The following is a 24,597-nucleotide window of genomic DNA, read 5'->3' as shown; positions in this document are numbered from 1 at the left end:
CAATAAGTATCTTATAGTTACCAACTTGAAATTCAGTACCTGTGATCTTGGTTCCCTCTTTGGTCTCAGCAGAAACACCAACACCATACTCATTCTCGCCCGTCACTCTGAAGAAGTACACTCCTCCCTCCTGCACATCTGTCACCTTGTATGTCAGTCTGTGGCATTTTTCAGTCAACCGGGTCCAGCCTTTCTTGCTGGCCTCACGGATATCAACAAGGTAGTTCTTGACTGGTCCTCCTCCCTCATTCTCGGGAGTGTCCCAGGTTACAGTAGCAGAGGTCCTGGTCACGTCCTTGACCTCTACACTGGCAGGAGGTCCAGGAGAATCCAAGACTCTGACATTGAGAGTTAACGAAGAGGTTCCAGCAACATTGGACAAGGTGATGGTGTACTTCCCAGAGTCATTGCGTGTTGCTTTCTCCAAGGTTATGGAGGTGAAGGTGTCTGTAGTATCAATGACAGCACGAACTCTAAGGTCAACATCAGGCTTAGTCCATGTAACACTGGGGATGGGTTTGCCTCTGAAGGGCACTGTCAGGGTGAATGAGCTCCCATCCTTCACAATAAAAGTCTTCCTCATTTCGTTGCTGATGTCAAAGACTGGCTCCTCCTCTCTTTCTTTGGCGACCTGTTTGTCTGACTCAGGACTAGACTCACTGACTCCAATCTTGTTAATGGACTTAACAACAAACACATATTCAGCCCCAGGTGTCAATCCCACCACTGTAAACTCTGTGTTCTTGGTATTCTGGACTCCAACAATCCATTCATCATCTAAAGTATTCCTGTATTTGATTTTGTAACCAGTCACAGGTGACCCACCATCAAATAGTGGCTTATTCCATGCCAGGGTGACTGTGGTCTTTGTAGAGTCGATGATCCTAGGCTTAGCAGGAGGTGAAGGCAGGAACTGTGGGTCTTCAGCCTTGGTAAGTGGGCAAGGGGTGCTAGGAGCACTGAGACCAGCAGAGTTCTCTGCAAACACTCTGTATTCATACTCGCTGCCCTCTCGAAGATGTGAGGCTTTGACTCTAAGGTCATAAACAGGTTTCTTGTTAACACGGCACCAGCGAAGGCCAATCTTCTCGCGCTTTTCAATAACATAGCCAGAGATACTGCTGCCACCATCAGAAATTGGTCTTTCCCAACAGATGGTCATTGCCTCACCAGTAACCGCAGTGACCTGAACATTAGCGGGAGCTGCAGGCACAGTGAATGGATCCAAGGCCTTTACTGGCTCACTCTCCAGGGCCTCACCTTCACCATATTTGTTTACTCCCCTGACTCTGAGAATATACTCATTTCCTTTGAGCAACTTGGTCACTTTACAGGTGGTTGCCTTCATGTCACCATAGACAAGAGTCCAGGCTAGGCGACTGGTCTCGCGTTTCTCGACAATGTAGTGCATGATTTCAGCACCACCGTTCTCCTGAGGGGGACCCCACGTTATAGTGCATTTCTCTGCTGTGAGGCCAGACACTGCCAATGGTCCTGAGGAAGGCCCGGGTCTGTCCAAAACTTTACAGTTGATAGCCACAGCCCTGGTTCCTGCCACATTGTGCAGGCTCAGAACATACTGGCCAGAGTCCCTCCTGATAGCATCTCTGACAATAAGTGTGGTTGTGAAGTTGGTGGAGGTAATTTCACACCTGGCCTTGGCCTCAATTTCTTTTCCATCCTTAGACCAGGAGACAACGGGGAGTGGACGGCCTGTGATTTCAGCATCAATTTGAATGATCTCTCCAGCCTTAATGACAACCAGCTGTCTTAACTTATCTTCCAGGATAATAGTGGGAGGGTCTACGTCATCCTTAACTGTCACAGGACCAGTGTTCTCTGAGGGGGCACTCAACATCTCTGCAGAATTCTTAGCGATAACATGGAAGTCATATTGGACATCTTCTGTGAGGCCTGTCACATCAAAGTAGGTGTCTTGCAGGTTGGTGAAGTTACATTTCAGCCAGCGGCCATTGGGAAGTTCTTTACGCTCAACAATGTAGCCAGTTATCTTTACTCCTCCATCATACTCTGGCTTCTCCCAAAAGAGTGAAACTGAGGTCCTGGTAATGTTGGTGACTCTAAGGTTACGTGGAGATTCACATGGATCCCTAGCTGCCACAGGATCACTGGCTTTAGTGCATGGACCAATTCCAGCAATATTCTCAGCATAGACTCTGAACTGATAAAGCAGGCCCTCTTCAATGCCTGTCATCTTAAACTGGTTTTCAGCCAGCAGACCTCTGTTGACCTTTGTCCACAGGATGCTGCTTTGTTCTTTGCATTCAATATGATAACCAATTACAGGGCTTCCACCATCACTGGCAGGTCTGCCCCATACCACGAGCATGCCATATTTGGTGGCATGGGAAACATGGATGTTGGTAGGAGGGCCAGGAGGCTCAAATGGATACTGAGCAATAACAGGAGTAGAGTCAATGGCAGAACTCTTGCCGTAACGGTTCTCAGCTGCAATACGGAACTGATACTCTGTTCCCTGAGATAGACGAGTCACCTTGATTGAAGTCCTGGCTACTGTGGCTGAAACAATTTGCCATGCGGTTGTGGTAGTGTCTCTCTTCTCCACTACATAGTTGTTAATTTGGCATCCACCATCATATGTTGGGGGATCCCAAGACAAAGAGATGAAGTCAGCACTCACCTCATCCATCTTAATGTTGCTGGGTGGGCCTGGTTTGTCCAGGATTATAACTGAGATTTCGGCTGTTGTGGTGCCAACTGAGTTTGTAAGAGTAATCTCATACTTTCCGACATCATCCTTGGTTGCATCCTTGATGATAATCTTTGATGAGGTCTTGGAAGTAAGAACATTGACCCTAGTTGTCTGCTTAAGCGCGTGGCTATCCTTCTTCCAGGACACCTCAGGCTGAGGTCTGCCTTTGAAAGGAACATCAATTTTCAGGTCATCTCCTGCTTTTACACTGTAGGTGTCGTACACCAGTTTTATGATGGGCTTCACTGTGATGTCCTTCACCACCACAGGGGTAGCAAGAGGTTTGGCATCACTCCTGCCCTTATCATTCACAGCAATCACCCTGAAGGAGTATTCTTCACCAGTTGTGAGTCCACCAATGGTAGCTTCCAGGGCTTTGACTTCACTACACACAGTCCATTTGTCATCTCCCTTGGGCTGCATCTCAATAATAAAGTTTGTAATCTTGCTCCCTCCATCATGATCAGGTTTCTCCCAAGATAGAGTGACAGTATGACGAGTCACATCAACCAGGACAATCTTCCCAGGAGGCAAAGGGGCCTCAGCCACCTTGACTTGATCTGTGGAGGCAGGCAGACCAACTCCCAGCTCATTCACAGCCAATACACGGAAATAGTATCTGCCTCCCTCCTGCAGGTCAGAAATCATGTAAGAGTTCCTCACACAGTTGGTGCAAACACTGGTGAAAGCCATTCTTTTCTGCTCTCTCTGCTCCACAATATAGTGTGTTATCTTAGCTCCACCATCTATTAGAGGAGGCTCCCAGGAAAGAGAGACTGAACTTCTCTTTACATCCTTAACACCCAGGTTGGTAGGAGCACTGGGGGAATCTAGAACTCTGACATTGATGAAGGCTGATTTAGAGCCACTGAGGTTCTCAAGGGTCAGTACATATTTGCCAGTATCGAATCTATCAACATTCTCAATCACCAGCATTGTGTAAGAGCTTGTGACTTCAATCTGGGCACGTTCATTCAAAGTGCCATCAGCCTTTGACCATCTGACCTCAGGCTCAGGCTTTCCTCTGATTGTCACAAACAAACGCAAGGTGGCGGTGGCACGGACATTGACCATCTTTCTCAGGTCAGCATCTAGTTCAATTTCAGGAGCCTCCAGCTTCTCTGCAGTGATCACAGATACAGGTAGGTCCACATGCTCTCCTACTCCCTCACAGTTAACAGCACAGATGCGGAAGTTGTACTCCGCATTCTCCTTTAGATGCTTTACAGTAAAGTGGGTAGTCTGAACACCAGTGGATGGTGTGCAAGTGATCCATTCGTCATCTATTGCCTCTTTCATTTCAACAACGTATCCACTGATCTGTGCTCCACCATCATAGATAGGTCTGGACCAGGACAGAGAGACTGTGGTGCTTGACTGGTCAGTGACTTTGGGGTTATTTGGAGTTCCTGGTGGATAAATGGCATCACAGGCCTTGATGTATTGAGATGGTGCGCTAGGCTTTCCCACACCAGCAGCATTTTCAGCTGAGATCCTGAATTCATACCAGTGGCCCTCAGTGAGGCCAGCACATCTGAATCTCAGGTCACTCAGTCTCTTCTTATTGCACTTAGTCCATCTGATGCCATCCTTATCACGTTTTTCAAGGATATATCCTTCAATCTCAGCTCCACCATTATGTTCTGGTCTCTCCCATGTAAGCACTATGGAGTCCCTTGTGATAGCGCTGGGCTCTGGGGTGGAGGGGGCACTGGGAGTGGTGAAGGGGTTACGAGCAACAACAGGCTCAGATTCCAAAGGCTCACCGACTCCATATTTATTCACAGCAGTGACTCTAAAGATGTATTCATTGCCAGGCAGGAGTTTTGTGATTTTGTAGCTGATGGCCTGGATCTTAGGCTCAACCATGGTCCATGACAAACGACTGGTTTCTCTCTTCTCAATGATGTAGTGAGAGATGCTTGCTCCACCATCATGTGAGGGATGGTTCCAGTGCAGATAACATTTCTCAGCTGTGACCCCTTTGACTTCTAGGGGGCCATCAGGAGGACCAGGTCTATCCAGAACTTTAACATTAACTGGGATCATCTTGACTCCTCCCACATTGACAAGTTTGAGTACAAAGTGGCCACCATCCACTCTGATGCATTCCTTAACTGTCAGGATGGTACGTGTGAGTGTGGTCTTGACCTCCATTCTTGGTGTGGTTTTGTCAATCTCCTTTCCTTCCTTTAACCAAATGACTTCAGGCAGAGGCTTGCCAGTGTAGTCAGCATCAATGATGAATGTCTCACCAGCACTAACAACAGTCAGATCCTTGAATTTAGAATCCATGGTGGCATCTGGAGCCTCAATCTCATCTTTGGCAGTAATTTCTCCTGTACTCTGAGAAGGACAGCTGGATATGCCAGCAGAGTTTCTAGCAATGACTCTGAACTCATAAACACAGTCCTCAGTCAGGCCAGTGATTGTGAATTGGGTATCAATGATGTTAGTGAAGCTGGCCTTCATCCAGCGGGTATCTGGGTGCTTCCTCCTCTCGATCAGATAGCCAGTGATTGCACTGCCTCCATCATATTGAGGCCTGGTCCACTGAAGCGTCACATGATTTCTGGTGATTTCAATGGCCTCAGGAGTGCTTGGTGGGTCACATGGGTCCCTGGCTACTGTGCTCTCAGAGACCTTGCTAGCTGGGCTGAGTCCAGCAATGTTCTCGGCATAAACTCTGAATTCATACTCAATAGCCTCTTCCAGCTCTGTAGTCTTGAAACGTGTGTCTGGGATTAGAAGTGTGTTGAGTTTAGTCCATAAGAGGCTGTTCTTCTCCTTTCTCTCGAGGTGATAGCCAAGGATGGGGCTGCCTCCGTTGTTGGAGGGAACTTTCCACTCAACAACCATGTTATCCTTGGTTGCAGCAGAAATAATTGGTGTACCTGGGGCAGCAGGCTCACTGAATGGATACTGAGCAATAACAGTGGGAGAGACAATGGCAGAACTCTTTCCATATCTATTCTCAGCAGACACTCTAAATTGATACTCAACTCCAGTTTTCAAGTTGGTGACTTTGATGGTTGACCTGGCAATAGTAGCAGACACAATCTGCCATGCTGTTGTGGTGGTGTCTCTCTTCTCCACAATGTAGTTGTTGATCTGGCAGCCTCCAGTATACACTGGTGGCTCCCAGGAGAGATTGACATAATTAGAGCTCACCTCCTCAATCTTCACAGGGCCTGTAGGTGGGCCAGGCTTATCAAGAATAATGACAGTGATCTCCTCTGTAGCTGTTCCGATACCGCTGGTGGCTGTAATAGTGTATTTACCAGAGTCTTCCTTATTTGCATCCTTGATGCACAGCTTGGTAGATGATGGTGTGCTGGATACGTTAAGTCTGGTTGTCTCCTTAAGAGCCAGCCCATCCTTCTTCCATTCAACCTTAGGAACAGGCCGTCCAATCACTGGAATCTCAATCTTTAGATCTTCACCAGACTGTACACTGTAAGTGTTGGATGCCATCTTGAAACTGGGCTTAATAGTTACATCTTTAGCAGTTACAGGTGCAGCCAGAGACCTGGGATCACTCTTGCCCTTCTCGTTGAAAGCTGACACTCTGAGCAGGTACTCATGGCCTGCGCTGAGGCCTGTGACGGTGCCCTCACAAGTTTTGGTTGTGGCAGCCACCACCCATTCCTCTGAACCAACAGGCTGCATCTCAATATAGTAGCCCATGATCCTGCTGCCTCCATCATGGTCTGGCTTTTCCCAGGAGAGTGAGGCAGAGGTTTTGGTCACTTCAGTCAAAGTGACTTTACCCACTGATAGAGGAGGCTCAGAAGTCTTAACTGAGTCTTCTGTTTCAACTGGGTGTCCCACGCCAAACTCGTTCTCTGCTAAGATTCTGAAATAGTAGATAGTACCCTCAGTGAGGCCAGTGATACGGTAGCTGGTCTTTGTGCACTTGTTGTCCACATTAGAGTAAACCTTCCTGGTAGACTCACGCTTTTCAACAAGGTAATTCTTGATTCTTGCACCACCATCAATAAGAGGGGGCTCCCAGGTCAGAGTGACGCTTTGCCTTTTAATGTCTTTTACTGTGAGATTCAGGGGGGCCCCTGGAGTGTCCAGAACTTTAACAGAGACAAAGGCGGATTTTGTGCCAGCGCTGTTTTCCAATTTGAGCATGTATTTTCCAGCATCATATTTGTCACAGATGTCAATGGAGAGCTGTGTGTATTCTACCCCAGTCTCTATCTGAACTTTACTGGACAGTTCTCCATCCTCCTTGGCCCAGCTGATCTCAGGAGTAGGACGACCCTTGAATGGAATGCAGATTCTCATTGAGCCTCCTGCACGGACAACTATTCCCTTCCTGAGCTCTGAATCCAGAATCATCTCTGGAGGATCGATCTTATCCATAGGTTTGATGACTCCCTCAATCTCAGTGGGCTCACCAACACCAAGCTTATTGATGGCACAAATGCGTATCTTGTATTCCTGGTGCTCTATTAACTTGGTAATGGTGAACTTGGTAGCATTAACTCCAGATGGTGGAGTGCATATGCTCCATTCCTCTTCTTCAGCCTTAGTGATTTCCACAGCATATCCTTGAATCTCACAACCACCATCATAGATAGGCCGGTGCCAGGCCAGACTGATGGTGTCTTTAGTCATGTCCACCACATGGGCATTTGAGGGGCAGCCTGGTTCAAAGGTGGGGTCACAGGCCTTGAGGTAGGGTGTTGGTGGGCTAGGCTGACCCACTCCAGCTACATTCTCAGCAGATACCCTGAATTCATATTCATGGTCCTCAGTGAGTCCTGTTACTCTGAAACGCAAGTCCGTCACCCTACGTTTGTTGCACTTGGTCCATCTCACTCCAGCTCTGTCTCTCTTTTCAACAATGTAACCAACAATCTCACTGCCTCCAGTAGCCACAGGGCGGTTCCAGCAGACAGTCATCGAGTCCCTGGTAATGTTAGTGATCTCAAGCTCCTGGGGTGAGCCAGGGGGAACAAATGGATTTTTCATGACAACTGGCACTGATTCAAGAGGCTCACCCACACCATATTTGTTGACAGCCATGACTCTGAAAATGTACTCATTACCCTTCAACAGTTTGGTAACCTTAAACATAGTAGCTCCGCAGTCACCAGAGACAACAGTCCATGCCAGACGGCTGGTTTCTCTCTTCTGAATGATGTAATAAGAAACACTAGCTCCTCCATCATGCCTGGGTGGCAGCCATGACAGTGAGCATTTTTCCTCAGTGACATTGCTGACAGTAAGAGGTCCCTCTGAGGGGCCTGGTCTGTCCAGGACCTTCACACTGAATGGGACAGTCTTAGTTCCAGCCACATTAGTTAGAACCAGTGTGTACTGTCCACCATCTATTCTGATGGCATCCTTCACAACAAGCAAAGCCTTAAAATCTGTGTTTTTGATCTCAGCTCTTGCTGAGTTTTCAACTTCAACATTTCCCTTAAACCATTGAGCTGTGGGGATGGGCTTTCCTTCCACACTGGCCTCTAGATTGAAAGTCTCTCCAGCATTGATAACAATTGTCTGGTTGTACATAGGATCTGTCTCACACTTAGGTGGGTCAACTTCATCATTGGCTGTGATGGATCCTGTGCTCTCAGAGGGTTTACTGACAACACCAGCTGCATTCCTTGCAATTACTCTGAAATCATATTTACTGTCTTCTGTCAGGCCAGTAACTGTGAATTCATGTTCAATGACGTTTGCAAAGCTGGCCTTCATCCACTTTCCTTCAGGAAGGTCACGTTTCTCCACTACATAGCCAGTAATTAAGCTTCCACCATCATACTCTGGAGGGGTCCACCTCAGCATCACTGAATGCCTGGTCACAATCACTGCATCAGGACGGCCAGGAGGATAACATGGGTCACGGGCTACATAAACCTCAGAGACTTTGCTGCATTTTCCAATGCCAACAATATTCTCAGCATAGACTCTGTACTCATACTCAATGCCTTCCTCAAGAGGGGCAGATTTAAGCCTGCAATCTTGGATGAGCATTTTGTTGATCTTGGTCCAGAGAATACTGTTCTTCTCTTTCCTCTCCAGATGGTAGCCTAAGATGGCACTGCCCCCATCAGATGGGGGTTTATGCCATTCAACCACCATATAATCTTTAGAGTATGAAGATACAAATGGTGTTCCAGGTGGGCCAGGCTCCTGGAATGGATACTGTGCCATGACAGGATGCGAATCAATTGCATAACTCTTTCCATATCTATTCTCAGCATAGATTCTGAACTGGTATTCACTGCCTGTCTTGAGATTGCCCACTTTTAGTGTGGTTCTGGCCACAGTGGCAGACACGACCACCCAGTTGGTTGTGGTTGTGTCTCTCTTCTCAACCACATAGTTGGAGATTGGGCAGCCACCAGTATATGCAGGAGGTTCCCAGCCAAGAGTCAAACTCTCAGCACTGATATCCTCTAATTTGACAGGGCCTGTTGGTGGACCTGGTTTGTCTAGGGTGATCACTTCAATAGTAGCATCCTTGGAACCCAGAGCATTGGCAATATTGATGCTATACATGCCTCCATCGTCTCTGTTAGCATCCTTTATGGTGAGAGTGGTGAGACGTGCTGAGTCAGTGACATTGACTCTGGTGGTCTGCTTAAGGGATGTTCCATCCTTGGTCCAAGTGATGGTTGGCTTTGGATGACCAGCAATTGGGACCTCTATCTTGAGGTCATATCCCACCTGGACACTGTAAGTGCTCATTTTGGGTCTAACAACAGGCTCAATCACAAGATCCTTAGCTATAACTGAGTGAGCCAGTTGTCTGGGGTCACTTTTGCCCTTGTCATTCACAGCAGTAACTCTGAAGTGGTACTCCTCTCCCTTGAGTAGGTTGGTCACTACTGTCTCCAGTGCCTTTCCACTTGCACAGACAGACCAAGCTTCACTGTCTTTTGGTGCCAGTTCAACTTCATAGTAACTGATCCTACTGCCGCCATCATGTTCAGGCTTTTCCCAGGTGAGAGTCACAGTGCTATGAGTGACATCAACAACACTGACTTTACCAGGTGGCTGGGGCTTTTCAGATATCTTAATTGGTTCTATAGTTTTAGCAGGGAGACCCACGCCATATTCATTCTCAGCCAGGACTCTGAAGAAGAAGATTCCACCCTCTGGAAGAGGCTCAACTTTCCATGACATCTTGTTGCAGGTGGTAATGGGAGAATAAACTTTCCTTGTGCTCTCACGCTTCTCAACAATATAATGCTTAATCTTTGAGCCACCATCGAGATTTGGAGGCTCCCATGTGAGAGTGACAGAATTCTTGGTAATCTCTTTCACCATTAAGTTAGCTGGTGGACTAGGTGAGTCCATGACTCTGACACTGATGAAGACTGACTTCACTCCACTGGCATTCTCTGCAGTTAAGGTGTACTTGCCAGTGTCAAATCTGTCAACATTCTCAATTACAAGTGAAGCATAGCTGCCTGTATTGTCAATCTGGGCAGTCTCCTTAAGCTCACCCTCAGCCTTGCCCCATTTCACCTCAGGAGCTGGACGACCTCTCACAGGAACAAACAGCCTGAGAGTGCTTGCTGCTCTAATGTTGATCATCTTTCTCATATCAGCATCCAGGTCAAGATCAGGAGCCTCAAGCTTCTCCTCCAGAAGAATTTTTCCTGGAACATCAGCATGCTCTCCAACACCGACTTTGTTAATGGCACACACTCTGAATTGGTACTCGTGCTTCTCAAGAAGCTTTTTCACTGTAAACTTTGTGTCTGTGATTCCGGTTGGAGGAGTGCACATAAACCACTCATCAGCTGCTGCATTGCAAGCCTCAACAATATAAGCCTGAATCTCACAGCCACCATCATAGATAGGTTTGCCCCATGTCAGGGAAACAGTGGACCTAGATGTGTCCACCACCTTGGGGTTGTTTGGTGGACCTGCTTTAAAGATAGGATCCAATGCTTTGTAGTACACTGTTGATGCACTAGGCGTGCCAACACCTGCAGCATTTTCAGCAGCAACTCTGAATTCATAACTGTGGTTTTCAAGGAGCCCTGTCACTCTGAAGCGCAGCTCACTCACTGTGCGCTTGTTGCATCTGGTCCATCTCACACCGTCCTTGTCACGTTTCTCAACAATGTATCCCTGGATAGGGCTGCCACCGTCATTAATTGGTCTTTCCCAGGTCACCACCATGGAGTCTTTAGTGATTGTGGAGACTTCTACTTCTGTTGGTGAGTTGGCAGTGACAAATGGATTTTTGGCAATCATTGGCTCAGATTCCAGAGGCTCACCAACTCCGTATTTGTTGACTGGAATCACTCTGAATATGTACTCATTGCCAGGAAGAAGTTTTGTAATCTTTAGGTTCAGTGTCTGAACTTTCTGTTCAACTACAGTCCAAACCAGTCGGCTGGTTTCTCTCCTCTCAACAATGTAATGGGAAACATCACTACCTCCATCTTGCAAGGGAGATTTCCAGGCAATGGAGCATTTCTCACTGGTGACCCCATAGATGGAAATAGGGCCCTCAGGTGGACCTGGTCTGTCCAGGACCTTAACATTGATGTTAACTGTTTTTTCTCCTCCAACATTCTTTAATAGCAAAGTGTATTGACCTCCATCAACACGAATAGCTTCTTTAACAACTAAACAAGCTGTAAAATCTGTGTTCTTGACCTCCAGGCGTGCAGCTTCAGCAATCTCTTGGCCCTCCTTCAGCCAGTGTACTGTGGGGACAGGTTTACCATGGATAGCAGCCTCAAGCTTGAATGTCTCTCCAGCATTTACCACCACAGCCTGGGAATACTTCGCTTCTAAGTCAATCTTTGGTGGATCCACCTCATCCTTGGCAGTAATGGCTCCAGTAGAATCAGATGGCTGGCTGGAGACACCTGCTGCATTCCTGGCGATGACACGGAACTCATAAATCTGATCTTCAGTAAGTCCTGTTACAACAAATTCAGTCTCAATGACGTTGGCAAAACTGGCCTTCATCCAGCGGCCAGCTCCCTCTTTCTTTTCAACCACATAGCCTGTGATCTTGATGCCTCCGTCATATTCAGGTTTGGTCCATCTGAGTGTCACTTGGTTTCTTGTCACAATGACAGCCTCTGGTTTTCCTGGTCTTTCACAAGGATCTCTGGCTACTTGCATTTCACTCAGTTTGCTAGCTTTGCTAAGGCCAACAATGTTCTCAGCATAGACTCTGAACTCATATTCAATACCCTCCTCAAGGCCAACAACCTTAAATCTGGTCTCTGGGATAAGTTGTTTGTTCTGTTTCACCCACATTATACTATTTCTCTCTTTGAGCTCCAAGTGATAGCCCAGAATGTTGCTCCCACCGTTATTGCTAGGTGTATCCCATACAACCACCATGCTCTCCTTTGTGGCTGACTGGACCACAACAGAACGTGGTGAGCTGGGCACTTCAAATGGATACTGAGCGACAATAGTATCAGAAACCAAAACTGAGGACTTTCCATATCTATTCTCTGCAGCAATCCTAAACTGGTACTCAATACCAGTCTTCAGACGGGCTGCCTTGATAGTAGTTCTGGCCACAGTAGCTGACACAATCTGCCAATTAGTTGTAGATGTGTCTCTCTTCTCAACAATGTAATTGTTGATGGCACAACCACCATCATACTCCGGTGGATTCCAGGACAGGACCAAACTGTCAGCAGTTACCTCATCCAGCATAATTGGGCCAGTTGGAGGACCAGGCTTATCTAGAACAACGACACTGATGTCTGTAGATGCCTCTCCAACTGTGTTGGTCAATTTGATAGTGTATGTGCCCACATCATCTCTGCAAGCATCCCGAATAATCAGCAGAAGGTTTTTGTCTGTGGCTTCAGCATTAACTCTTGTTGTCTCCTTGAGAACAACACCATCTTTGAGCCACGTTGCTGTAGCTTTGGGGCAGGCAGCATAAGGTACATCTATCTTCAGATCATCTCCTGCAAGCACACTGAATGTGCAGAAAAGCAGTTTGAAGGTTGGTGAGATGACTAGGTCTTTAGCCACCACAGGCACACTGAGAGGACGTGGGTCACTAACTCCCTTTTCATTGGTGGCTGAGATACGGAACATGTACTCCTCTCCCTGTGTCAGGCCAGTTACAAGAGCCGCATTGGTCTTTACCACCATAACCTGGGTCCATTTTTCACTGCCTTTACCCTGCATCTCAACAATATAGCCTGTGATTCTGCTGCCACCATCGTGGTCAGGCTTTTCCCATGTTAGTGTAACGCTGGAACTGGTAACTTCACAAAGTGACACTTTGCCTGGTGGTAGAGGCTTCTCTGATACTTTAATTGGATCAGCGGTCTCTACTGGGAGGCCAATGCCATATTCATTCTCAGCTAGTACTCTAAAGGAGTACATCTTTCCTTCCTCTAGGTCTCCAATTTTCCAACTAGACTTGTGGCAGCTGGCACAAACTGTGGAGTAGGCTTTTCTGGTTGACTCACGTTTCTCTACAATGTAGTTGCGGACTCTGGAGCCACCATCAATGAGAGGTGCATCCCAAACAAGGGAAACAGAATCTCTAGTGACCTCCTTGACGATCAGATTCTGAGGTGCTCCAGGAGTATCTAGCACCCTAACATTAACAAAAGCTGTTTTGCTTCCTGAGGCATTCTCTACAGTCACCATGTATTTACCTGCATCAAACCTGTCAACATTGTCTACCTGAAGAGTGGTAAAAGATGAGGTGATTTCAATGTTAGCTCGGTCCAGGGATTCTCCATGCTCTCTTGACCATTTAACTTCAGGTACTGGTCTGCCCTTAATAGGAACAAATAGTCTGAGTGTGCTACAGGCTCTAATGCAGACCACCTTACGCAGCTCTGCTCCAAGTTCAATTTCTGGAGGAAGCAGTCTGTCTTCAGCTTTGGGGGTTCCAGGAACAGCAGCCGGCTCTCCCACTCCCTCACAATTAGTGGCACAGATATTGATTTTATACTCTTGGTTTTCCTTCAAGTTGGTGATAGTGAAGGAAGTTGCTGTCCATCCTTTCTTTGGAGTGTGAATTGTCCACTCATCCTCTTCAGGCAGGCAGGTTTCCACAATATAACCAGTGATTTCAGAACCACCATCATAGACAGGCTTGTTCCAGGTAAGGGTGATTGACGACTTTGTTGTGTCTAACACTCTGGGGTTCCCTGGAGGTCCAGGCTGGAAGATGGTGTCTACGGCTTTGTAGAATGGACTGGAAAGACTAGGCTGGCTTAGACCAGCATTATTTTCAGCAAGAATTCTGAATTCGTACTCATGTCCTGGTGTGAGGCCAGATGCTTTGAATCGCAGGTCAGTAACAGTCCTCTTGTTGCACTTCACCCAGCGCAAGCCAGTCTTATCCCTTCTCTCAATTATGTAGGTGTTTAGGCTGCTGCCTCCATCGTGTTCAGGGCGCTCCCAGCAGACAACCATGGAGTCCCTGGTAATGGTGGTGACTTCAGGCTGCTGTGGTGGGTCACTGGGTACGTAGGGGTTGGTACAGATAATAGGTTCAGACTCCAGGGGCTCACCCACTCCATACTTATTAACAGCCATGACTCTGAAGACATATTCATTGCCCTTCAAAAGCTTGGTGACCTTGAACCTGTTTGCCTGAAGGTCCGTGGCCACATTTGTCCATGCCAACCTACTGGTCTCTCGTTTCTGAATGATGAAGTACTCAATCTTGGCACCGCCATCATGTGTTGGATGCAGCCAGTTAAGGACACATTTCTCAGCAGCGACATCAGTAACAGTGAGGGAGTCTGGTGGTCCAGGTCTATCAAGCACCTTGACATTGAAGGTGAACTTGGCAAATCCACCTGGATTACTGGCGGTCAGAGTAAATGCACCACCGTCCTTCCTTAGGGAATCTTTGTTAATTAGAGTTGTGTGGAAGTCAGTTTTCTTTATCTCTAGCTTGGCTGTATCATCAAGCTCCTTTCCTTCCTTGGTCCATACCAGAGATGGGAGTGGCCTGCCAGTCACACTGGCCTCCAGCTTGAACAACTCTCCTGCCATGACAACAACATTGCTGCTATAGGATGCATCAACATCAAGCCTGGGTTCTTCAATGTCATCTCTGCATGTAATTGCCTCTGATGACTGGGATGGAGCACTAACAGCCCCAGCTGAGTTTTTAGCAAATACACGGAATTCATAAGTTGCATTTTCAATTAGACCACTGACTGTGTAGATGGTTTCTAGGATGTTGTTGAAGTTGGCTTTGAGCCAGCGTCCATTGGGCATCTCTTTCCTTTCTACTGTGTATCCAGTGATGGAAAATCCACCATCGCCTTCTGGTTTAGTCCATGACACTGTCACCTCATGTCTAGTGATATTCAGTGCCACAGGCCTGCCTGGTGGGTCTACTGGGTCCAAAGCATGCATAGGCTCAGATGGTTTGCTTGGTTTGCTGAGACCAGCCATGTTTTCAGCGGTAACACGGTGTTCATATGCAATCCCATCAACAAGGCCTGTTGATTTGAAGATATTTCCGACAACAAGACCTTTGCTGATCCTCTGCCACAGAATGCTGTTTTTCTCTTTTCTGTCCACATGATAGCCAAGGATGACACTACCACCATCAGATGAGGGCTCATTCCAGCTCAGACTCATTGCATCCTTGTTGAAAGATGTGACCACAGGAATGCCTGGCTGGCCTGGAACATCAAATGGATAGGCAGCAACCACTGACTCAGAGATAATGCATGGTCCAATACCATATCTATTCTGGGCCCTGACACGGAACTGATATTGGGTTCCAGTGTTGAGTCGGGCTGCCTTGAATGTGGTGCGTATCACTGTAGCTGCCAACTCTATCCAGGAAGTACCAGTCGTCTCACGCATCTCAACAATATAGTTGTTGATGGGAACACCTCCATCATTCTCTGGTGCCTCCCAGGACATGAGAACATAATCACAGGAGACCTCATCCAGCTTGATGGGACCAGTGGGAGGACCTGGAATGTCGTGGACCAGGACTGTGATTGTCTCAGTCACTGTACCCAGCATGTTCTTTCCAGTCATGGAATACTGGCCTCCATCAGTCCTCTTGATCTCACCAATGTTGAGGATAGTTGATGTTGGTGTGGTTTCAGTGTTGATTCTTTGTGTCTCCTTCAGCACTATGTCTCCCTTCTTCCAAGAAACAACAGGTCTGGGTTTGCCGAGCACTGGAATCTCCACCTTGATGCGGTCCCCTGCCTTGGCGATGACCGTCTTCTGGTAGACTCCACGCAAATCAAAGGAAGGAGCAGAAGTCTGCTCTTTGATAATAGCAGGCCTGCTCTCACGTGGGTCGCTCCTGCCTGATGCATTAACAGCCATTATGCGGAAGGTATATTCTGCGCCCTCAATCAGATCTGGGACACTGTAGTCCAGAGCTTTAATGGTGGTCACATGAGCCCACTGGTCAGTGTCCTTCTTCTGGGCTTCAATGACGTACCCAGTGATCAAGCTGCCACCATCATGTAGGGGCTTGGTCCATGCCAGACTGGCACTGTCAGCTGTCACATCTGTGACATACAAGTTCTCTGGTGCAGAGGGGGCCTGGGACACCCTGATTGGCTCAGGGGTTTCAAAGGGCTCACCTACACCCAGGTCATTTTCAGCAGAGATACGGAAGTAATAGTAAGCTCCCTCCTCAAGGTCTGGAATCTTGAAAGAACACTTCTGCCATGTAGTGCTAAGTACTGTGTAAGCCTTCTTGGTGGCCTCTCTCTTTTCAACAACATAATTGTGAATCTTAGAACCACCGTCGATTATGGGTATTTCCCACTGGAGGGTGATGCTATTCTTAGTGATCTCTCTTGACTTGACGTTGACTGGTGGCCCTGGTGTGTCCAAAACCTTAACATTAACAAAGCCGGTCTTCTTTCCAGCGACGTTCTCAAGACACAGGTTATACTTTCCGGCATCATATCTGGTGCAGTCAGGAATAACCAGTAGAGTGTAGGACTCTGTGGTGTCAATGTGCGCACGTGTTTTCAGGTTAGTATCATCTTTGCTCCAGGTTACTTCAGGAACAGGACGACCCCTGATAGGAACAAACATACGGATTGAAGCACGGCACCTGACCACCAGGGTTTTCCTGAGTTCAGCATCAAGCTCAAAGTCTGGCAGCGTCTCTTGGTCCACCAGTTCAGTCACTTTCTCAACCTCTGCAGGCTCGCCAAGCCCCTCTGAGTTTACAGCGGTGACTCTGAAGTGGTATTTTCCTCCCTTTTGAAGTTTACCAATAACATATTCATTAATTTTCAATGGATATTGTGTCTCCATCTCCCAGTCATCATGCCCCTCCTTTTTGTACTCCACAATATATCCATCGACTTCAAGGCCACCATCATAGAAGGGTCGGCCCCAGGCCAAGGTAGCTGTGGTTTTTGTGGTGTCTAAAATTCTTATGTTGGATGGAGGACCAGGTGGATCTAGTAAACAAGAAAAACAAGAAGTTTAGAAATGTTAACGGGTTGTAATTGGTGTGTATATTATTTACTTTTCTGCATATGAAAATGTCCTGTTTTAAAATGTTATTCAGAATGATAAGAGAGATAAGTCAAGTTTTACTTACAGACAATATCCTTGGTCATCACAGGCTGTGATGGTTCACTTGGCTCCCCAAATCCAGCCTTGTTCTCAGCAGTGACTCTAAACTCATACTCAATTCCTTCACTGAGGCCTTGCACCTTAAAGCGCAGGTCAGGGACCGTCCTCTTACTGGCTCTCACCCATCTCATTCCTCTCCTCTCCTTCCTCTCTACACAGTATCCTCTAATGTCACTTCCTCCGTCCTGTACTGGTCTCTTCCATGAAATGGTGACAGCATTCCGACTGACGTTATCAATCTCTGGGGTTGAAGGTGGGCCTGGTGCGCCTGGGGAAACAAAGTATGCAAGAACATTTTGGTTGGTTATCCTTTCTTCTTAAATTATTTTCAAATGATATGGTCAGCTAGACATTTCCAATTGTATTATTTTAATTTAATTACATTTTTAAAAATATTGTACAATTATAATCGTATATAAACCAGATAAACTTACGGTAACTGTCAACCATTTTTACTGGACCAGACTGGCTTGAGTCTCCAGTGCCAATCTGGTTCACAGCAGACACTCTAAAGATGTACTCGTTGCCCTTGATCAGTTTGCAGGCTACATATCTGCAGTCCATGACATTGTCAGCTAGCTTGGTCCACTGCAGGCGGCTGGTTTCTCTCTTCTCAAGGATATAGGACTTGATAGAGAAGCCTCCATCCTCCTCTGGTGGAAGCCAGGTCAGAGTACACTTCTCAGCTGTAATGACACTGGCTTCTATGGGGCCTGGAGGTCCAGGCACATCGAGGACCTTCACCTTTACATGTTCTTCCTTGATACCAAATGGATTGCTGGCGGTGATGGTGTACTCTCCTGTGTTCTTTAGGCTTGCATACTTGATAGCCAGAGTGGAGGTGGTAGGGGTGGTGGTGATGCTGATGATGTCAGAGCTCTTCAACTCACGGCCTCCCTTTGACCAGATAGCAGTGGGTGGAGGTTTGCCCAAAATCTTGGAGGCTGAGATCACGATGGTGTCTCCTGCCTTGACTGATACACCATCCTTCATGTCTGGGTCAATAACGATGGACGGTGGCTCTGCAGAGAAAGCGTAAGAAAGTTGCATTATAATTGTCACTAGATCTTTTAAATTCAAACTCATGACAATATGACTTTTAAGACCTAATAAAACCTAAACTACAAAGATTTTACAGAACAGCACTCACCCACATGTTTTAACTGCTGAATACTTAAATGTGTTCACTACTCAGCTTACCGTACTCATCCTTGCAGGTCAGAAGCTCAGTCGACTCGGAAGGAACACTGATTGCGCCAGCAGAATTCCTAGCCCTGATCCTGAACTGATACTGCGATCCCTCTGTCAGGTCAGTAACGGTGAAGGCACATCCCTGGATGTTGACATGATTGGCCTTCATCCAGGTCTTGCCACCAGCCTCCAGCTTCTCCACCATGTATCCAGTGAGCTTGTGGCCACCGTCATACTTGGGAGCGGTCCATATCAGTGTTACTGTTGTCCTGGTGACGTTAATGACTTCAGGCTTGCCAGGAGGATCTAACAGTACACAAAGAAAACATATGTTTTTAAAAATAGCATTTTCCATTTTTCCATTCAAGTACTTAGTATGATAACAAGATTTTTTGTTTTCCCATTTGGGAAAAATATCCAAACGCAGAAAACTCACCAATAGGATCCAGAGCAACCACAGCCTCAGTGACCCTGCTTGCCTTTCCTAGGCCAGCCATGTTCATGGCCATCACCCGGAACTCATACTCAAGTCCCTCTATCAGACCAGTGACTCTGCACTCCTTCACTCTCAGAGGGGTCTTACTGGCCCGTTTCCACATCAGACTGTTCCTCTCCTTAAACTCCACATGATATCCTACAGAGAACACAAAATCAATTGGTCATAATGCTTGCTTTTTGCCTTCGCTCACACTTTACTACAAACTTATATTCATCATAGTTTGTTACCAGTAATTGGGGAGCCACCAGTGTCCTTTGGATCAGCCCAAGTCAAGATGGCTGACTCATGGCGGATGCTCACTATTTCTGGAGGAGCAGGCGCATCGGGCACATCTGGAGGAAACAGAAAAAGAGAGAGTGGTGGAAGGTTTAGAAAAGAAGCTAAGAAACCAAACCACAGAGTCATAAAAGTCTTCATACGACCACAAGTGCCTGATAACGCTTTACTTTGTCTTCATGAAGCACAGTTACTGTTAAATTCTTTCACATGCAACAGTACTCATTTTTATAATTTGCATTAAAATTCTGCACAAAAACTGATTTCTAAAAAGATCACAACATAAACTGTATGTACAGTATTTGAATCTGTTTCTATAAATGGGCGACTGACCTGAGGTAAAACACACTAATTTGCAACAGACAGGCTATAAAAGATATGACTTTCTCAGGCTAACATGTAATTAGTATTAGTTAGGAGTATGATACTCACTAAATGGATGCTGGGCAATGACTGGGTCAGACCTCAGATACTCTCCAACCCCATACTTGTTCTCAGCAAACACTCTAAAGATGTACTCTACTCCATCATGGAGCCTGATAACCCTCATGGTGGTCTTCTGGATGGCTGAAGCCACTGTGGCCCACTTGTTGTCGGTTGTTCTCCTCTTTTCTACAATGTAGTTGGACACCTCCGCACCACCATCATCTTTGGGCGGTGCCCACTCCAGGGTGATGCCGTCAGCAGTGATCTCGTCACATTTAATGGGTCCAGTACAAATGCCAGGCTTGCCGACCACCTTCAGTTGGAACTTGCAGTCCTTGGAGCCGCCGCTGTTCCTGACGTGGACGGTGTAGGTTGTGGCATCTCCTCTCTGGCAGTCTCTTATCAGAAGAGTGGTGACTCCATGAGACGCCTCCACACACATTCGGCCGGTGTCGCCAAGCACCACGTCACCTTTCTTCCAGGTGGCGGTGGGGAGAGGCACTCCGGTGATGGGGATGTTGATGCGTGTGGTGCTGCCCTCCTTCACCACGTAGCAACCCTCATGAAGACAACTCAAGTTGCAATCAGGCGCCACTGAAATCCAAAGGAATTTGCTCAACATAAAATATTCAAAATCTATATTATTTGTTCTGCCAAAACTATATACTAAACTAAAATGATATTTGGCATGATCGCAGATTCACAGTGATCTCTTACCAAACTGGTCCTTGGCGATGACAGCGAGGTCGGTGGGTGGTCCCTCTCCGGACTCATTGAGTGCCTTGACTCTGAACAAGTACTCCTTGCCCTCAGTCAGCTCGCTGATGGGGTGTGATGTGTTCTTGCCCTTCATGACCTGCTTCCACTTTTCCTCGCCTTCGCTCTGCTCCAGGATATAAGCCTTAACGAAGCTTCCCCCATCGCTAATGGGCTTCTTCCAACCAAGGACGATAGAGTCCTTGGTGGTCTTCTGGGCTTTGAAGTCTGTCACTGGACCAGGTTGCTCTGCAGGGGGACGACAGATGAGTTAAGACTTAACGTTGAAGGAAGTATAGCTTTTCCTCCACCTGAATTTGATTCCTGGTGTGGACCTTCCAAAAATTGTGTTCAAGGCCTTGGTTAAAGTTGAGTCCTCTAGGACTGTTAGCTATTTCATTTTGCTCAATTTAAATAGAGGTTGAAAATTGTCGATTACATTTTTCCGATGAATTCTGAATGTTGAATGTGAAGGCAACTTTATTAATCTGATGCAGTGGTGCAACTAATCTAAAATAAAGCTTTTTAAATACTCCACTGTAGTCTATTGCACTGCACTCTGCTGTATTGTACAATCTAACAACAACTTGTAGCTACCTGAGGCTCGGACACTGCCGGGGGTCTCGCAGCCCTCTCCAATGCCGTAGGCATTTTCAGCCAACACTCTGAAGCAGTAGGCTTGTCCTGCCTCCAGGTTGGTGATCCTGTAAGAGATCTTGTGGCAGTTTGCGTCCACGCAGGTCCAAGCCTTCCTCTCGGCCAGTCGTTTCTCTACAATGTAGCTCTTAACTGGGCCGCCACCGTCGATCAGTGGGGGAGCCCAGGAGATGAAGGCATGGCTTTTGGAGGTCTCCTTCACGATCAGGTTCGTCGGCGGTCCAGGAGAATCTGAGAGGGAGGACGAGCAATATATCTGATTTAGAACTTTTGTTAACCGAAATGACAGACAGATAGAATATAGATAAAACACAATATGTTATCTAGCTTTCTGTTAAACTGTATAGTTTTTCAGATCCCCGTCCTATCTTCAAATAATCTAATGATGTTTTCACTGATTCAGCAAACACAGTTTTGGGGATTTTCACGTGAAGAGACATCTGTGCAGCGGGATTAAAATTTGATTACATTTAAAAAGACTACGCTACTAGACATCTACACGTATAAACTTTGTTTGAACAACTGTATTTCAGTGTGCTGGAGATTGATAAAAGGACCTCACCTGCAATGATCTATATTTAGCTATCAAATTTAGCTTGACTTTAACCTAGATTCCTGTATTTCTTTTCACCTGTAACAGACCAAAACCATGCTCACTAGGATGTGACATATTCTTACCGTGGACCTTGACCACGATGGTGTAGCTCTTGGAGCCAGTGCTGTTCTCCAGCGTCAGGACATATTTGCCAGCATCATATCTGTTAATGTCTTCGATCAACAGCAGTGTGTCCCATTCTGACGTGTTGATTGTCACGCCCTGCCTTTCATGCAGGTTGGCGTCCACCTTCGTCCATGTCACCTTTGGCGCTGGGCGTCCTCTCAGTGGGACGTAGAGCCTCATAGTGACACCGGCTCGAAGAACCAAACCCTTTCTTAGGTCGGCGTCCAGCTCAGCTTCAGGAGCGACTGGTGGACAGAGAGAGGATTGCTTATCAGTCACACTTTTACTGTTACCTTATCTCTTAGTCCCTACGTTCTTTATTCGATCTGACCTTGTTTCGTCAGCTGATTTCTGTGTCTATTTAGCAGAAGGAATTAATTTCTGCAGTCAATTAAATGTTAAAGGTCTCAGCTGACAGCAAATCAGCATACTGTAAGTTAATCAAGTAGAAGAACAGAATGAAAATACATGCTGTGCATTCAAAAACTAATTTCATAACTGAAATGAGTGATCATGTACAATGAAATACCCCGATATAAGAAATTAACCTCTGAGGTAGAAGACTTCTATAATGCTCAATGTAGTGGATAGGTTTTCTTATACCAGTTTATCACACTGGAAGTTATCACTGCTATATTGTGGACTTAGTTTAGTTTATTAATGAGTGGAGCAACGTACTTAGGATGTCCTTGGGCATATGGTTTCCAGGGACTTCGCTGGGCTCGCTGAAACCAATCTTGTTGACAGCAATGACTCTGAACTGGTACTCTATGGTGTCGTTCAGTCCTGTCATCAGGAATTTGGTGGCCTGGAGTTTTTTCGGGATGTTGCACTTGGTCCAGTGCTCGGCGTCAACTCGCCTACACTCCACCAGGTAGCCGATGATCTCACAGCCACCATCGTATGCTGGTTTGGTCCAGCTAAGGCTGATGGAGCTCTTGGTGGAGTCTACCACCTTAGGGAACGCAGGTGGGCCAGGAGGATCTGGAGAATTACAGACACATTTGTTATTATTATTATATTTTATCGAAAAAAAAAACCACTATTTGATTTGAAGCATTGTTGCTCTTATTGAAGCAGATACTTACAGACAGGGTCGACAGCCAGTGCAGCATTGGATGCGTCGCTGGGTTTGCCCAGACCTGCCTTGTTCAGGGCGATGATTCTGAACTCATACTCAGAGCCCTCGGTCAACTGAATGGCCTTGAGGGTTCTGTCAATGACCGGCCGGCGGTTGACCTTAGCCCAGGTCAGCTCAGTGGCCTCACGTTTTTCCACCATGTAGCCCAGGATGGTAGCCTTGCCATCGTTGGCTGGAGCCTTCCAGCTCACTGTCATGGAGTTTTTAGTAATGTTGGTGATGATGGGTGGCTCACATGGCCCGGGAACATCTGAAGCAAAAAAAAATCACATCATGATGATTTTCCATCAGTGTTTGAGTTTATTTTATCTTTATCTTCTTTATCTCATCAACAAGCAAAATGTCTCTTCAATCTGAACTGAGAAAAAAAATATTTTGAGTAGACACATGTTGGATGTTGAATGTTGGATACTAAATAAAGTAATCAATGAAGATGAAAGTTTAATTAGTAAAATAGTGAGTATTTGTGGAAATGTTTCCTTTTTCAGTGGCTTAGGGTGCTTGACCTAATAGTGGTCTGAACGTACCGTACGGGTTCTTGACCATGACGGGATCAGTCATGACGGGGTCTCCAACACCATACTGGTTCTCAGCACTGACTCTGAACTGGTACTCATGTCCTTCAATGAGTCTCTCCACTGAGCAGTCGGTCAGATGTCCATGGATGTTGGCGGTGACCAGTGCCCAGTTGGGCCTGCTGGTCTCACGCTTCTCGATGATGTAGTTGGTGATCTCAGAACCGCCATCTGCAAGTGGGGGCTCCCATCGCAGCTTGACACGGTCGGCAAACACCTTAGCAGTTTTCACTGAGGCCGGAGGGCCTGGTTTGTCTAAAGAGGGGACAGTTGGAGATTAGTTTCTTTGTTTATTTCTACACATAAAATACTTACTAAGACAAAATACTATAACTTACCGAGAACCTTGACCTTGATGCTGGCGTACTTGGAGCCATTGATATTCTCAGCAGTGATGGTGTAGTCTCCAGACTCCTTTCTGGTGACGAAGAAGAGGTCCAGCAGGTGGACATGTTTCTTTTGGGTCATCTTTATTCCCTCGGTGAGGACCAGAGGCAGTCCGTCTCTCTTCCAGCTCACCTTGGGGAGCGGCTTGCCGAACACCTCAGCATCCAGGGAGACATTCTCTCCTGCTTTCACCACGATCAGGTTCTTCATGTTGATGCCCAGCTCCACACGAGGAGGAACTGCACAGGAGGATAAGAGAGAACAATCGTCATTATTTGTCAATAATTTGTTTGTCAGTCATAGATTTCCTTGTCGTGTGGAAATGTACCATTCTCTGCAATAACAGTGATGGGGTCGGACAGCTCGGACGGCAGGCTGATGTTGATGGCGGACTTGGCGATGACTCTGAACTGGTACTGCTGGCCCTCATCCAGGCCGCTCACCACGTAGCTCTCTGTCTGGATGTTCATGCAGTTGGCGTTGCAGCGCGTCCACTTCTCCTCTGGAAGCTTTGTGTACTCCATGTAGTAGCCAATCAGTTTGCTGCCGCCGTCATGCTTGGGACGGCTCCAAACCAATGAGACGGAGTGCTTGGTCACATCCATGGCCTCTGGTTTACCTGGAGGGTCTGGATGGAAAGAAACACAGGGTTGTAGA

At 46.8% G+C, this 24,597-nt stretch overlaps 1 protein-coding gene across 1 annotated transcript in view; it reads right to left on the bottom strand.

The window, feature by feature from the left end:
- The window catches only part of ttn.2 (titin, tandem duplicate 2), a 225,914-nt gene that overhangs the window by 28,587 nt on the left and 172,730 nt on the right, over positions 1 to 24,597 (bottom strand). The window contains exons 195-209 of the mRNA XM_083921112.1: positions 24,269 to 24,568; positions 23,892 to 24,179; positions 23,506 to 23,808; positions 22,926 to 23,228; positions 22,516 to 22,821; positions 21,795 to 22,082; positions 21,057 to 21,347; positions 20,421 to 20,708; positions 19,710 to 20,297; positions 19,229 to 19,333; positions 18,939 to 19,136; positions 18,512 to 18,808; positions 17,746 to 18,333; positions 17,277 to 17,579; positions 40 to 17,133 (exon numbers count right to left, since the gene is read on the bottom strand). Of these exons, the coding sequence (XP_083777238.1) occupies positions 40 to 17,133; positions 17,277 to 17,579; positions 17,746 to 18,333; positions 18,512 to 18,808; positions 18,939 to 19,136; positions 19,229 to 19,333; positions 19,710 to 20,297; positions 20,421 to 20,708; positions 21,057 to 21,347; positions 21,795 to 22,082; positions 22,516 to 22,821; positions 22,926 to 23,228; positions 23,506 to 23,808; positions 23,892 to 24,179; positions 24,269 to 24,568 (21,540 nt within the window). The remainder of the gene's footprint in view (positions 1 to 39; positions 17,134 to 17,276; positions 17,580 to 17,745; positions 18,334 to 18,511; positions 18,809 to 18,938; positions 19,137 to 19,228; positions 19,334 to 19,709; positions 20,298 to 20,420; positions 20,709 to 21,056; positions 21,348 to 21,794; positions 22,083 to 22,515; positions 22,822 to 22,925; positions 23,229 to 23,505; positions 23,809 to 23,891; positions 24,180 to 24,268; positions 24,569 to 24,597) is intronic.

The sequence above is a fragment of the Echiichthys vipera genome (genome assembly GCF_963691815.1).
Source record: "Echiichthys vipera genome assembly, chromosome: 10".
Classification (NCBI taxonomy): domain Eukaryota; kingdom Metazoa; phylum Chordata; class Actinopteri; order Perciformes; family Trachinidae; genus Echiichthys; species Echiichthys vipera.
This window is presented reverse-complemented; position numbering and strand designations above follow the sequence as displayed.